General features: G+C 37.7%; 1 protein-coding gene across 2 annotated transcripts in view; it reads left to right on the forward strand.

The window, feature by feature from the left end:
• The window catches only part of SMAP1 (small ArfGAP 1), a 105,886-nt gene that overhangs the window by 16,648 nt on the left and 72,197 nt on the right, over window positions 1-17,041 (forward strand). For both annotated transcript variants that reach the window (XM_075087066.1, XM_075087067.1), the window contains exons 2-4: window positions 11,783-11,916; window positions 12,626-12,711; window positions 16,594-16,669. In XM_075087066.1, the coding sequence (XP_074943167.1) occupies window positions 11,783-11,916; window positions 12,626-12,711; window positions 16,594-16,669 (296 nt within the window). The remainder of the gene's footprint in view (window positions 1-11,782; window positions 11,917-12,625; window positions 12,712-16,593; window positions 16,670-17,041) is intronic.

The following is a 17,041-nucleotide window of genomic DNA, read 5'->3' on the forward strand; positions in this document are numbered from 1 at the left end:
CCCCAGCCTCCTCGCGGGTGGGGTGGGGTGAGAAGCAGAAAAGGCCTTGATGCTGTGCAAGTGCTGCTCAGCAACAGCTAAAACATTGGTGTGTTGTCAACATTGTTTTGGTGTCAAATCCAACACACGGTGTCATATGGGCTGCTATGAAGAAACTAAACTCCATCTAAGTACAAACCACTACAGCAGAGAAGACTGGCCAGTTAGTTTATTGTGCCAGTCTTTAAGGATGGTTTCAGTTATTTCTACAGTCCAGAGCCTGATGTTTGGCATTCTGCTTCTTGTCTACAGACTTGGATCTCTGGTTTCCCTTTGCATCTTTTTGAAGAATAGGTTCATGTGGGGGAGGTCATGGAGGTGCATTTACCAGCTCTGTAATACAGAATGTATGAGGGAGAGCATCTCCAGAGTCACTGAGGGTTTGGAGAGTGTTACTTAAGAGTCTCTTGAGTTGCATTTGAGTAAAAATGGTAAAGGGAAGCTGACTAATGCAATTACTAGATAATTTCTCTCTAGTAGAGAAAGGTAACCTTTCAATCTTGTTTATGGCAAACAAGCTACATTATAAACCTGCCCTGCAAATGAATCTTATTTCTGAGGTTTTCATCATTGTCATTAAAGGAAGAACATCAATTGCTGGCTGAAGATTTTTTGCAGCAGGTGCTTATTTAACCTTTATCCTGTGCCTGGACATGCAGGGGGTGCTCTTGCTACATCCCAACAGAGTAGTATAGATTCACACTTTTATTTATCAGTGATGCTTTTACTTGATGCTTAGCTATCAACTTATGAAAGTGTTTTGTAAGAGCTCACTGTTCCCCCATTTTCCTTTTATTCCTGCATATAAAAGGAATATAAATTGTATACTTAAAACAGTAAGCCTTTTAGCAGTTCCTTGCTGACAAGGGGAAAATAGCAGTCAAGACCAGCTCCGGAAGCTTCCTACTAATACTGTAATATGGTACATAACCTTGTCTGTTATAGAAGGTACCAAATGCTGCTAACAGGAAATGACAGCTTGCACACCTTATTCTTGCAGCTCGAGCTCTGAAACAAGCAGCCTTTCTCCTTACAAGTGAATAGGCAGGATAAAATTAGAGCACTATTCCATAGCCAAATTGAAATTTGATTTCTGAAGTTGTGGGCTTATTAAATATACCAGGGTTGGCACCTCTGACACTTCTGATTCTTATGGCATTGACTTCACTTTCCAAAGGCTGTGCTGTAGTGAGCTAGGATTCCCCAAGGCTGGTAGGTGTGCTGTGGCAATGTCCCATGCACTCTGCATGTGCTCCCTACCTCACACTTGCACATGTATTTTTGTTTGAGGTAAGCAGGTGTAAGCATGGCAAGCACGATTGCCAGCCAAGGATCAGGATCTGCTTTCTGACAGTTCAGTAGATGGTTATGATCCTGGTTGCCTGAGCAGTGTTAAGGATGGTTGGGGAAATCTGTGGTGTGAAAATCTTCCAAGTCAGGAATATAAACTTTGGAAAATTGTTTTAAAGGAAATTTCTGTACAAAACAGTTAAACTGATATTTTTACTGCAAATAAGTGTTTTAGTGAGGAAGGTGTTCTGTTTAAATCATGTCATCTTATTTGTAAGATGAATAGGAGGCCTTGGTGACATTTTGGGGAACAAATCCTCAAAAGTCATTCTTGATCTCCTTTTTTCTCTTACTTTACATGAAGAGTGATTATCTCTGTATGTATATAACTTCATAGTGAACTCAAAATATTGTAATTTGTTTAACAACTTAGCATTTATATCATATCATCACTTAATGTTTGGTAAAATAAGTTTGTATTTCCAAAATTTTTTAAAAAAATATCATCTTCACAGTCTTAATTAAAACTCAGATTTTTAGTAACTGGCTATTTGTTAGTAGGGCCAAAACCCTATAATTCTTTCATTTTGTCACCTTACAGGGTTTCTTGTCTAATAACCATTTAGCACAAGCAAAAGGCTGTTTATCTCAAGAATAAACTGACATTACCTGTATATCTCCATTCTAGTTAAGGCTTTATACAGCCCTTGAAATAGGGATGCTGTCTTAATTTCTTTGAAACACTTTTAGCAATTATTGATGCTATCAAAGCAAATGGATTAGTGAGCTGAAGGAATAATTGAATCTGATTTGCATTTCTCTCTCTTCTAGAGGTGGGACAGACTATGCAGGGGGAGAGTTTCATTCAGGGTACTACTACACAGCATCGTTGGAGTTATGAATAGGACTGAGCTAAATGGATTTGTTGATGACTTTCATGAAAAAAGTTATCCAGATAGAAAAGACAAGCTTAAGGGAATTTTGTCCTTGAAACTCTATATCACTTACTTAATGCTGACTAAAAATAGCCAAATGATGCTTCGAAGGCTTGTCTTCCCACTGTTCTTGCAATATACCTTGAACCACACAAATCTCAGCAGTTATCAAGCTGGGCTCTGGAGTAGCATGTTTAGTTGCTTGGATTGTCTACCTTCAGTGAAAATTCATGCTGTTGAGTTTGATTTTATTTAAAACTGTTAAAACAGCCTGTCTTGTCCAAACTCTCCCTAACATTTTTTAATGTAGCATATTTTAAGGTCTCAAATTCTGGCCTTGACTATCAAAATATAGGCTTACTAAGCCAGCTACAAGAGACTTGTAAAGACTAGAGATATATTTAAACTATGACCTTTTGTCTTTGTTTATATAAAACAGTATTTTCTACATACTTAGACTTTGATATCTGAAAAGCACATAAAGGCTGAGCTTGCATGGTTTTCTTAGTCTTTGGATATGGAGGTAAAGCAAGGAAGCTTCCTCTACTGTAGAGGAGAAGAAATCTAGCTTAATGTGGGGGAGTAGATGTGACACGAGACTGCTTCAGGCTAAATAGAAACTAATGCAGTGAATCAGGTGATAGGTAAATAGTCCGATATCAGTAGTCTCCAAAGACTAAAGGTTCAAGGACCTTGATAACATTTTATTTGAGAATAAAGATTCTTGTACTGTGGTTCTTGCAGTTTCCTTTGCTTCAAGATCTTTATGCAAGATCTGCAAGATCTTTTACTCTTTCTAAGAAGATTTGTTCTTTAATTCACAAAGTCTGACATATTTGTCCCTGGCTTCTTACTACTCTTTTGAAGATTAAAACTAATTCAGTGGGCATGATTAATATTGCAGTTAGGCTTTTTTCTTGGGGGGGTGGGTGGGGGTGTGTCGTGCGGTTTCTTGTTGGACCTTCCCCCCGCCAAGACTCTGTGAATCAAAAAAAAAAAAGTTGGAGATGGTGGATGTGATTTTTACCTTTTTGAGGGAGAACTAAGGAGCCTCCAATGAAGTTAGTAAGAGAAGGTCTTTTGAAGCAGCAGGATTAGACTGAAAATAAATTATAGTAATCTTATTGCTTTTGAGCATTTTAGTATCACGTTGACTTAATGCCTGTCTCTAGTGTGTTATGTTTCAAGGAGAGAAACTGAGGAGTCACTACAGCTCTTCCTCGTCTCTTGTTTTTGCCCTGGGTACCCACTGGAGGAAGGGCTGTTTTGTTTTGCTTAGCTGTTCTTGTGTTGAATTACACAAAATACAACTGCTGCTTACTCATTTTCCTTCTTTTCTCTGTATCTGGTATATAAGAATGCTTGTCTTCTGTTTGTGATCTTTATCTGTATCTCAGCTTGGAGAAATTACAGATATTCCTGGAAAATATTGATAACCTTGTTGAAATCTTGAGTAGCAGAACACCTGTGCAGTATGAATTGCGTGGGGCAGTAATGCAGAGAGGGAGCACTGCGTGGGCGTGTTGCAGTGATGCAACCACTGAGGCTTTTTTGGTAAGTCCTTGGCCAAAAAGCAATAGTTTTTAAGGAATTGGCTAGCAGCCACTCAGCATGAGTCAGATGCGTGTAGATTTTCTTGCAGTTAATTCGGTATTCCACAAGGTGGAGCCAGCTATTTAACAAATAAAGTTGGTCAACCAGCAGCAGAATTTGGAGAAACAGAAGAGAATTAAAGTAACTTCACTGGGAGTTATAGTCAAAGGACAGGCCGCGTGCAGCTGAGTGAAAGGAAGAATTGTAGTCTGTCAGAAGACTTCAAAGAGGCCTTTGAAGATAAATTTGCTACAGACTATATTGAGATACGGAGCAGTCAGTGCTCTGTTATATGTAACACTTGGCTTCCTTCCTTGTGGGATTGCTAATTGGTAACTGCAAGAACGTAGAGTGAAAACTAACTCTGTTTTTACATGCCTCTGTAATACAAGCCTTATTTAAACTTAGTCTTGACAAGCTTTCTTCATTTAAAACTTTGCTTCAAACTTACTATCCTCCTGGCTAACTGGTTTTATGCACATAGTGTGAAGGGTTCAGAGTAGTTAGCTGAGAGGTAAAACAGTCACCCTTCCCTTTGACAGCAAATATAAAATTGAAAGGCTGTGTGCCTGCTCTTTTTACCCCAATTCTGGCCTCTGTTTGCTCTCTATAAGTTAAGATGTTTAGTAAGTGTGGGCAGCACCTGTGTTGCAGCAAAAGTGTTTCATTATTAACCTGCAGTTACAGTAAGCTGAACAGATGGTAGTGGACTGATGGAGGGAAGGAAGCTCTGAATTATTGTGATAAGGGAGGCAACCATCATCATTCTCCTACTTTGTAGTCATATCTGCAATAATCTTATACTTGCTTCTTTGTAGGCATCTCCCAGTTCTGTCATATCCCATTACTTTTATTTCCTTTAGCCTCTTTTTAGTTTGTTCTGGTCTCCACTGCCTTTTTTTTTTTTAACTTGTTTGTGTGACAGATGCTCCTACTCCTGCCCAGTCTTGTCTGGTCATGTATAACCATTATCACTAATTTTTTAGCACAGGTAGAAACTGAGTAGAGGATGGAGTGTTGAGTGAGATGTTTAAAGCAGTTAAAATATTTTTATACAAACTAACCAAGTGGAGAGCTAAAGCAACGTTTCACACTGTATTGACTGACTGCTTGGATTCATATACAGTTAATAAATAAGGCTTCCATGGTTTTTGTAATGCAGATAAAAAGTACTTTTTCCTCAGCATTTTACACAAGCAGTATCGGGAAGCCTTGTTTTGTACCTGATACAGTACTATGCATCCGCTGATGCAAGATAAAACTCAAGCAGTTTCAAATAAAACTTAAACCTTGGACTTCTGAAAACTAAAGTGCTTCATCTCGTGTTTCCTGTGGAAATATACTGTACCGGCTTCAGCATTACCATTCCTGTCATTATTCTTGCCCGAAGATCTGTCAGCTGTACCCACAAAAACTTGGTTGTATCAGCTATAATTACATTAGCAGGGTGCGTCAGCAATGCTGGGAATGTTTATTGCGGCTTCTTCAATCAGCTTGCTGATATAATGGAGTAGAACATATGGTCCTAACTGAATGAGTTATAGGGATAGGGAAGAAAGGGATATGTGGAGGTATATGCACACACATTAAGGATGTGCAAGGTACTAGTCCAGTTTAAATAATATGGAGGAGAAATATCAGAAACGATATCCCGAAGAAGGGAAAATGTGGGGAAAAGTGGGAAAATTCTTGAAATATGTTGGGAGAAAAGCTTTCACCCCACTGGAGAATACGTAAAAATTACGCCTTTTTCACAACATTCACACTTTGAAGTGCATTTTAGAATAAAAGAATGTCATATGAAGATGGATAACTTTTTTCAGCAATTCAAAAATTGACGTGAAATCAACTTATGTGAACACTTGTGCCTAAAATTATGTAAGTTACTTTCAAGCTCTTTATTCCCTAAATTTTAAACAGCTGAAGTCAGTTTTTGAAATGTTCTCAGTTTTTTAGTAGCTGTAGATATTTCTGCAAGTAGGGAGAATGTTATGTACTATAAATGTACTGGCATGGAAGTCTGCTGTAACTGGAAAAAAATATCTTCAGGTTGTTTCTTAAATTCACAAGTTATCTAGCAATTCTAAAAATGTAAAGACACACCAGGAAATGTTGTGTCTTCTGGCTACATACTTCTTTCATTCTTAAGAGTCTAGATGGTCTTAAATAAAAGACTCCTTAAATACTCTATATCAAAATTAGTGCTGTTTCTGCGCATCTAATTGGATTCTAGTTTCCACTCAAAACTTGGTATACAATTCCTGAATGCAAGCTAATGTAGTAGCGGCTGTAGGGGAGTTGATGCCGGTGAGCAGCCAAACACCCGCCTTACTTCTTGCATGCTCCCCCTTACCATGGAATGGAGAGAAAATAGAAGGAAGGTGGAAAGACTTGTGCTTCAATATCATGACTGTTTAATAAGGAAAACAAAAGCTGCGAGCACAATGAAGTGAGAGAAGTAATTCACAACTTCTCATCAGCAGGCAGATGTCCAGCTACGTCCTGGAAAGCAGGGTTCAGCATGTAACAGTTGTTTGGGAAGGCAAATGCCATAAACACAAATGTCATCATCCCCCCATACCCTTCCTTCCTGGTTGACAGCCGGCTGAACATGAGCCAGCAGTGTGCCCAGATGGCCAAGGCAGCTAACAGCATCCTGGCTTGTGTCAGGAATAGTGTGGCCACCAGGAGCAGGGAAGTGATGGTGCCCCTGTGCTCGGCACTGCTGAGGCCGCACCTTGAACACTGTGTTCAGTTTTGGGCCCCTCACTACAAGACAGACATCGAGGAGCTGGAGCGTGTCCAGAGAAGGGCTACGAAGCTGGTGAAGGGTCTAGAGAACAAGTCTTATGAGGAGTAGCTGAGGGAACTGGGGGTGTTTAGTCTGGAGAAGAGGAGGCTCAAGGGAGACCTTATCGCTCTCTACAACTACCTGAAAGGAGGTTGTAGTGGGGTGGGTGTTGGTCTCTTCTTCCAAACTACTAGAGACAGGATGAGAGGAAATGGCCTCAAGCTGCATCAGGGGAGGTTTAAATTGGATATTAGGAAAAATGTCTTTACTGAAAGAGTTGTCAGGCATTGTAACAGGTTGTCCAGAGAGGTGGTGGGGTCACCATCCCTGGAGGTGTTCAAAAAATGTGTAGACGTGGCACTTCATGGTGTGGTTTAGGAGGCACGGTGGTGTTGTGTTGATGGTTAGAATTGATGATCCTAGAGGTCTTTTCCAACTTTAATGATCCTATGATTTCTTCCGCTAGCTTTTGTGCTAAGCACGATGTCATATGGTTTGGGATGTCCCTTTGGTCAGTTGGGGTTTGCTGTCCCTGGCTGTGTCTTTTACCAGCCTTTTGCCCACCCCTGCATACTGGCTGGGGGTGAGAAGGAAGGCCTTGGCTCTGTGCAAGTGGTGTCCAGCCATAGCCGAAGCATTAGTGTTATCAGCACTGTTTTAGTCACAAATCCAAATTACAGCTCCATGTGGGCTGCTATGAAGAAAGTTAACTGCATCCCAGCCAGGCCCAGTGCAGTGGGAAATGTTGCTTGGTATTCTCCATTTAACGTGTACTAGCCAAGACTCCAGATTAATTTGTGTGAAGCCATATGACAGCTGAAATCCATCTCTCAGAAAAAATTTGCACTTGTGTTTAAATTTCAAATCAAAATTTAATCACTGCTTTTTATGAAGGTAACTGAATTACAGTTGCCAGTAAGATTAAATATGCACAATAAACCTTGTGGGTTTTTATTCTGGATTAGTTATTTTAAGGGTTACTTAAATTATTAATGTCATATCATACTAAGGAAGGTTGTCAGGTATTCACAAGAATGGCCTAATGCATTCAAAATCCTGTCTTGATAATTTCTCTGGAAAATAGCACACACCTTCACAGCTGACCTTAACTAACTAGCTATTAAGAACTGAAAAGGAAATTAAGCCTAATCATTAGACAAATATAGAAAAGAAGGAAGTTTAGACTGAAGAAAAAAAAAAATTAGATTCTCATCTTGGAAGTGGCAATCTTGTCTTTGGATTGCTGAAGTTTTTTTCCTCATCCAGGTAGTGTGTCAAGGACTTAATAGTATCCTAGTATATAGTCTAGTATAAAAATTGGTCATTTTCAGGACATCTTAACTCTTAGGGATTTTTTTCCTTAAATTAACTCTAGCAAAGGATGAAAGAGGCTGAAAATATTTTTAAGCAGTTAAGCTATCCGTGTCTTAAATGACTGAAGAAATTACTTGAAGTGTATTTTTGTATCAGAGTGGTACAGCAAGATGCTGAAGTGCAGCTCAGCTCTTCTAGTAAAAAGCTTGATTTCAAATAGCTTTCAGAAGAACAAAATCGCATGAAAACTTGTGTCAAACAGTATTTAATGTTACTATTTGCTGATTGAGTTGCACTGTCATGCAGTTCTTGATAGGTAAGATAGTGTTGCTCCTTTACATGTCTGTAGTTTTAAATAGTGTAAAATAGCAGTAATCAGGTTTCTTAATGTTCAGTCTTCACTTCTGAAGCCAAATGTCTGTTGCCTTAATTGGCTAGCAAAATACATACAGCAGATAAACTAGGTTAATTTGTAAATTTTGCTGAAGAAAAACAAACTTTAAGGAGCCAAGGAGAAGAAACCTGAGAATATTTCTATTAAGTGCAAAATATTTCCTGTGTACAGAGATAAGGATCCTGACTTCATACAGACTTGAGATAACTGTAAATTGTTTATTGAATCAGTCCAAATTACTGTTAAACCTTCCTGTGTGAAAAATGTTTACAGAGTAAGATTTAGTTGACTGGTTAAGCACAGCTGGTTTGATGCCCACACAGGAAAAACCCATTATTTTGTAACTTATTTTGCCTACTGCTTAACTGTGGCTGTAATTGATTTGTATTAATTAGAACATTTTTCATTTGAAGTGTTTAATATTGCATATTGTCATTAGTCTGAAATAAATTGAGATTACACGTGAACGTTTTTGTCTGGCCTCAGGTTTGGCTCTTATTCCACTGCTTAGTTTCTTACTTTATTGTTTAAATATATTTGATTTCCCTAAGTTATTTCAGAAATAAGTAGGAATTAATGAAATCTGAGCCTCTGGGAATACAAAAACTGTTCTCTTCCAGGAGAAAACCAGCTAATTCATAACTTGTGTTATGATCTTCCTTTCTGTTAACAAGATTTTAAGTTAAAATATTAAACTACAAAGTTAATGATCACCCTCTTCATTTATTAAGATAGATTTCAGTCATATCAAGCTCTCATTCCAGTCTTCTCATTAACGTAAAACTTGCCTGTCTGGGATATCATAGCTGAGGAAGACTGTGAAGAACAGGAGACTTGTGATGTGTAGATGTACAAACTCTGTTGTTGTAAAAAGTTTTTATAAGTGGCTGTGTAAACACCCCATAAGGTAAAAATATGGACAGCACACAGATGCTACAGGAAAACATCTCCTGTCCCTATAGTAACCTGTTCAAAACTGTCTTACCTTGTTAGACGGCACATCCCTGGGTTATGGTTTGGGGGAAAAACTGGAGAAGCTGTTGGGTACACAGGACCTTGCCTTACTTCTTTGTTTATAAACAGCTATGGCTATGTTAAGCAATTGCATAACCTGAGGTACTTTATCTACAGTGGAGTGGCTAAGGAGGTTTTTTGATTAAGTTTCTTCTGGTGTACTACTTTAGCTGAAACTTGATTTAATATGTTGAGGCAAATGGCTTGCAAAACTCTATCCTGGAGCACTAAAACTTAAAGTAGTATAAATTGTAAGTGGGATCTTCCTGTACTATAGATCTACAGACTGTAAGGACAGGGTGAATATTTTGTCTGTAATGTTTTATAGGAGAAAATAAAAAGGCAGGTCAACAGGCTGCTAGTTGTTGAACTATAAGATGTACATTGCAAGCACCTTGACTGTTTGTTCTTACCTGACAAGTAGTAGTTTTAATGTAAAAGTGCCATGTGGGAAATCATGTGTTAGTTTCAATGAGTAACTGTTAGATCTCTTGACCCTTAAATCCAATTTTATGGTGATAGCACTTATTTTGAAAACTGCCTGTCTTTTGGTCTTAAAGATCAAGCAACGGACTTCAGGTGGTCTGACTTTCTGAGATGTTGAACAAAACAAATTAAGAGCAAGGTGGTGACCCAAAACATAGCCCATATTTCTACTAGTAAGAGGAAGGCTTCTTGCAACAAATCTGGGGAGCTCTGAATGTGTCTTGGGATTCTTGAACACCAATTCAAAAGAACAGAGTCTAACTGAAAGGATTTCTCCTGCTTCCTTGTTTTGGCTATTGCTAAACAGTGCTTGCATGCTGTTAGGGCTTTTCTTTTTTCTGTTCTGTTCCCCACAGATGTGTAGGCTAGGGGTGGGTGGGCAAGAAATTGGGAGGAGGCACAGATGGGACAGCTGCTGACTCCAATAGACTGCTCCATACCATGTGATGATGTGCTCAGCAATAAATGCTGAAGGAAAGCAGGAGGAAGAAAGGATATTCTTCGTTATGGTGTTGCCTTCCAACGCAAGTGTGTGTGCTGAGGCCCAGCTTTCTAGGAAGTGGCTGTACCCTGCCTGTGGATAGGAAGTAGTGAATAAATCCTTTTTTTATTTATTCTTTGTTTTCCTTTGTGTGCAGTTTTTGCTTCACATTTAAAATGTTACCTCAGCCTGCAATTCTTCTCACCTTTCTTCTATTTTCTCCATGTTCTGCAGGAGAAGAGAGTGAGTGAGCAGCTCTGTGGGTGTTTGGCTGGGGTCAACCCCACACAGTCCTAAGCTAAAGATCAGGAGGGGAAGGCATAAAACTTTTTTCTAGGACCCAGGAAAGTGTTCATACAAAATATTGAAATGCAAACTTCTGTAACTGCATAAGTGGTCTAGATGCACATCTGTTATCTGTTGTACCAAAGCAGAAAAAAATTGAAATGTTTTCCAACTCTTTGGTGTGCCGTCTTGCTTTTGATTGTTAATTATTTAATCTCTGAACTCCTTAGAGCTCAGGACTAATAGACTTCAAAGTAGTGCCTTTAACAGTGGTGGTATACAGAACTGGGAAAAAACCAATATAAATATGTTTAATTTGAGATTGTGTGGTAACTTCAAGTCAAACATCCCAAGTGTCACTGTGGAAGTTCAGGCCAGCATACTTCAGTTTTCAACAGAAACTTCTGTTTCAACATGCCAACACAGCTGAGAAACAATGGTAAAGTTCATAAATCAACCTGATTCTGTGAGGAAAATTAATTGGGCTGTGAATGGCAACTCCTATTGTAGTTTAGGAATCAAGGGTACTGAATGTACTCGGTTTTCCACCATTCTTAGTCATGGATATTTTCATCAGTTGGTTTAGCAAATCTCTGTATAATCATTCCCTAAGAGCTTGCATGCTACTGTTCTAAAGTCTGTGCTCTATGAAGTATTAAAGGATTTGTTGCATTAATATAAGATTGCCCTGCTCTTAATTTCAAGTTAAGTACAGATGTATGTCTTAAGAAGTTTTTAATTGGAGAAAAAGGGGCAGCTTCTACTGATTTCTGCTGATGTTTGCATCTGATGCATAGGTGCAAGGATTATTCAAGATGCAAGCAAAATCTTGGTCTTACTAGTAAGCCAACTTTCTAAAGTTTCTTTAGGTTTTTTTTTTTGGGGGGGTGTGTGTGTGTGTGAATGGGGTGGACACAACATATGACTGCCTAGCTTAATGTGGCTAACTCAAATGTTATTTGACATCACTTAGAAGTAGAATGCCGCAAATAAAATTGCTAACAATGGAGACTGTTAGAAGTAATAAATGTCCTTGAGAAACAGCTGTGAGCCTTTTTTCAGACTTGTTTATTCCTGTTGTCACTATAGATTTGTCAAAGAAAATCTTCACAATATATGGAATTTTGAAAATAACTGATTTATTTCTCTGTTCCCATTAGGACCAAGATGGGCCTCGTGGAACACCGGTGTTTTTATTTGCATCAGATGTGCTGGAATACATCGAAATCTTGGGGTTCATATATCAAGGGTCAAGTCTGTCAACTTGGACCAATGGACACCAGAGCAAATACAGGTAAAATATCTTAAAATAAGTTTTCAATTTGGAGGGAATGCCAGGAGTCCTTTTGAACGGACTTGAGTTTATCATGATACACTAACTTAAATGTTTTACTATCAAAGTAGTTCTTAATGTGTATATTTCTATGGTAATGAGCTTAAGTTCTGAAAACTCGCTTCAGAAGTTGATTTAGCTATTTTTTTGTGTCATTTTAGATGTATTGTACCTTGTCAGGGTGACTCTGAAAGCTACTGCTTTGTTATATCTGTAGAAAATGTGTTGTAAGCCTCATTGTTGTTTTCGGTAAGGGACAGTAAGGTATCATTCACACATCTGTCTGATTCTTCGTTACATTCTTTTGGAGTACCAAGTACTGACTTTTCCAGGTATGCCTCAGTCCAAAGCCTCCTTCTGCTGCCAGGCATATTTTCTTACTCTTGTTCCTCCTGGTGTGAAGAGCCATCCTGAGAGATGAAAGCTTACTTTTCACTGTATAGGTTAGTTTACGCTGTAAACAGCATCTGTGTTGTTAGCTTTTGTCCAGCAAGTCTTGGCAGGCAGCCCTCCTGTGCCATGGGAGCATCTCCCAAGACATGTGGCGGCAGAGAGCTCTCCGAGTTAAAAGCTTGCAGTGTCACATAAGCACACCAATAGCATTCTGTCCATTCCAGGATTTAAAGTATTGATGGACATGAACTAACTGTTCTCTACTATTCTTCCTTAGTGCATGCAGGAAATGGGAAATACTAAAGCAAGACTACTCTATGAAGCTAATCTACCAGAGAACTTCCGAAGACCTCAAACAGATCAGTATCCTTTTTGTTTTAGCTTTCACATTGAAATGACTTTCAATGCAATTTAGATGTCATGACTGTTTCAAGGAACGGCTACATTTGATAACTCACCTTATTTCATTGATATTGTTGTATAAGGAATCACAGTGGAAGTTTGGGAACAGTTCAGAAAAGGTTTAAATTACTTCAGTTATAGCAAATCTACTTTGTAAAGAGATTTGGCAAGGCCCATTCATTTTTGCTTTCAGAAGAGGTGACTTCATAAATTCCCTGCATTTAGGAAGTTAGAGTGATACTAGAGAGCTCTTGAATATTCTGTCTTTATCTTGAGTAACTGCCAGCTGAAGTTAGAAACATTTGTACAGGAAATAATGAGCTGAATGGTAAAGTAAAATAAGCCATTGGATCTTACTCAAGTGAATTATGGATTCCTTCCCCTAGATGAAGTATTCTGTAATTTTTTGGAGTGGAAGCATATACATTCTATGAAGTGTGTGAGCACACATGACTAGCATTGGAACATCTAAATAAACCAAACCTCCCTGACGGCCACCACTTGTGTTGGTGTGTGGTTATCACCCTGTACCTGGAAGGGGAGGTTTGGAAGAAAAATTGTCTACTGACAACAAATAGCTTTCCTCAGAAAAATACCTTTTTTGACTGTACTGAATCATTAGGGTAATGTATAATGGCATTAATTTAGATTTTTATTAGTTCCTGGTTTAGTAAAGTTACTCCACAGGTAGGATTTGCTTTACCTGATCTTACTGGAACTTTTAACTATAGTGAGATCCTAAACACCTCCTGTTAAGTGAGCTGAATCTTTCCCCAACTCTTAGTGTGATGATGATACAGGCTATGGAGACTGACAAATGGACTTAGTCATAGCTGGATCTTCTGAATGTTGTCTTGTGTATCCAAAAGTGAGTCTGGTTCTTCTGTTTATTTGATGCTATGCTCGATATGCTAAGCGCATAAGATTTTGTTGAAGGATTAGGCTCCTCATTTTATAATGCACTTGAGCAAAACAGATATTTTTTCATATTCCAGTACGTTTTAAATTAAACTTACATACACATAAGAAAAAACTAACTAGAACCAGACAGCGCTGTTGTATTCCAGCTGTAGTGTTCTAGAACTTTCGTATTTCAGTCTTATGGCTGAAATATTTGACTAAAACTCAAAAGTGGATTTTGAAGATGTATATTTTGTTCTTACTGCAGCTAACTTGAAGTCACTGGTGCTATTGCAGGAGAAGCAATAATGCTTTAAGTTTTTCATGTCAGATCAGACCAAAAGTTTCATTTTTAGACTTCAGAAATTTTGTTGATGCTGTATACCTTGAAATAATTATATAGCCTTTTGAACGGTTGTCAGTTTCTAAGTGGTGGACGTGGTCAACTGAATCTATTTCATTGTATGTGTTTGCTTTATTAAAAATACAGTGCCAGGAGAGAAGATGCCAACATTTTCTGTTTGATTTCTCAATCTCACCATAACTTTGGCAGCTACTTACCTACTTGGCATTCATGACAAGCTGTTGTGTTATGGGCTTTTTTGTCTTTGCTCTTTGCCCTTTGTCGCTACAAAATCAGAATTGTGTGTCACCAGTATTCTGTTTATGAGTACTCTCGCTATTTTGAATATTGTTTTGGATGAACTATAAAAACACTTTGCACGTAACAATCACTTTTGTATATGTTCTTCTATATTTGTCTTTAGCTTCCTGTAGCACTAGAATACACTTATTTCTATTTTTTAGGTAGTAGAATGGAAACACAGGAGAAACATGTCTCCTGTAAAGGTCCCCCACTGCTTCTGCTGCTTCATCACAAGACTGACTCTTCTGGGATTTTTTTTTTCTTCCCATGTACCTGGCAGGGATGCTCTGGCATAGAAGCTAACTTTAAGGATCATCTTGATGTTTTTTTTGTATGGCAGTTTTAGCTTCCTGTTTGAAAGAGGGTTTTTTTTTCCAAGAGTAGATTGAATTATTTTTTGTCTCCATTTTACTCACTTCTTAAAACAGTTTTGGTATCTGTTGAGATTGCTTTAAATTCTTCTGTTAACAAGATCACAGTAGGTTATTGATCTAAAGAAACTTCAGTGTGGTCCAAAAATTCACGAATGTTGAAGTGGCTTAACTTGAATAAAGTGGATGTTTTTCAAAATACACAACTTCATAATCCAATGGAATAGTATTCAGAAGAATTACTCTATGAAACTTAAATACTTGTGATTCTGTGTTAAAAATTTTAAAATGAAAACTAATTGTCTGAAATATCAAGTGTACTAAAGAACTAAATATCTAACACCAAAATCTGAGCAACCAAAACTTAAAACACTTAACATTTTCAGATGGCACATTTATTTTGTCAATTTTGGCAAATAACTAAGACTTTTTATTTGAAGAAAGGGTAGGTTGGTCTAAGGTATTTTATAACAATCAAGTTTTGAATCTTTTCTGTTTACTTCTAAATTAGCTATAGTTTAATACAGTTAGCCAGTTACAGCCCAAAAGTATGGAAAATTAAATTCCATTGCTCTATTGTCTCCCCCCACTGAGATTATATAATACAGTAATTTGTACTGCAGCTTGAAAATAAAGTTCTGGAGGGAACCCTGTTTAGTCTTAGCTAAATATGAAAAGTTGTGGGAGTTGCATATTACACACCTTCCATTCATCAGTAATTTGGTAATACCCATTGATATTCTTTTTTTTTGAGCAAAATGACAGTCCTTCGGTAGGTGTAAATAATCAAATTTAGTACTAGATAGTTGTATGTTCAAAGTCTCAAGATGCCCTTTAAAATGAAGATATGTGGAAAGAGGTAGAGAAGAATGTTTTGGTTTTTTTGCAACTTTTATGAAGCAGCATCTTCACATGATGCTTGCATACAATTTGAAACTAAATGTGAATGACAATATAATTTGCACAGAATGAAGGAACTGAATGCTCTGAGCTCGCTGTTAATCTTAAGAGACAGTATGTGGAGCTAAAGTATCTTTCCATTGAGTGAGGAAAAATTGCTATGGGTGTTTAAGTTGCAATGAATTTGAGCTTCCACAGTTGCGATTTTGATTTTTGAATTGATAATCACATTGCCGAACAAATTAGTTAAAATTTAAAATTAAAATGTATTCTACAGATACCAGAGACACTTCACTAAAGTTAAAGTATTCACACTGCATTGGAAGAGCTGCTTTATGAAGCTGAGAGGATAACTGAGGAAAGCAACGTGTTGTCCTTTTTGTGTTTGAGCCAGTGAGTTGTCAGCTTTGGTCTTCTGCATCAGCATGCTTGCTGCTGTTTCCACCTTTGTTTCAATATCTTCTGCTCACTAGTGTTTTAGTTCTTTCCCTTTTATGGAGATGTTTGCTGTAATAGGAGACTCTCATGGAGGACTTACTGATCTCAGAACTGTTTGATCAGCTTTTGATGCATGATACAATTTGTGCAAATCAGAACAGGTACATGCATTTCACCTTTTATCTGAAGAGAAAGTATTTTTTCCCAAGCTATGATGGTAAACTATACTTTATTTACTGTATTTGAGTACATTTGTCCAAGTATCTGCAGTACTACAACCCTGTAGTTTATAAATACCAAGTGAAAATGTCCTAACTGTGGAATGCTGAGTTAATTGTAGTATATCTTTCTCATACTGTTTCATTAAGAGACAAAACTGATTAATTCTTTGTAGTAAAAACAAGCTCTTTTTGGACACTGCAATAGCAGTTGTTCTGAGTAGAGCAGATCATTCTGTTGTTCTAAAACTACAGAATGAGGTGGAATAAGAATCTGGTGCAATTCTTTAATTTTAATAACCTGTCAGCTTTTTAGGTTAATGTTGTTATTTATCTGAATGCGTATTTTCCTTAAACTAGCTACTTCCAGAGCTGTTGAATTTTTCATCAGGGATAAGTACGAAAAGAAGAAGTATTATGATAAAAATGCAGTCAATGCCTTCAATGTAAGTAAACAGTTTCACAGTTCTGTCACTTTTCATTTTTGAAAGCTACAGAAGAGAAATGTAGAAAACATTATGTGAAAATGTCTTTCCTGGTTGAAAACTTTTTGATACAGAGCTAAATGCTTTCTTTTGTATCTCTTGAAAGCTATTCCTAGGTTCTATAAGTTCAGTCTACATTGTCTATTACATTTGTAAGAGCAAAGCATTATGATCCAGCAATTAGCTTGTTTCTGACTCTTCTCTTTCAGTGATGGGTAGTTCTTCGACAGTATACTTTGAATCCTTTCTGAGTATCTTTTCCTGTGTTACAGGGATAAGATAGGATTACTGTTTCTTGTGCCTTTGTTTTCCCTCATTCTCTGTAATACCTTG

This window comes from Phalacrocorax aristotelis, chromosome 3, assembly GCF_949628215.1.
Source record: "Phalacrocorax aristotelis chromosome 3, bGulAri2.1, whole genome shotgun sequence".
In the NCBI taxonomy this organism is placed as follows: domain Eukaryota; kingdom Metazoa; phylum Chordata; class Aves; order Suliformes; family Phalacrocoracidae; genus Phalacrocorax; species Phalacrocorax aristotelis.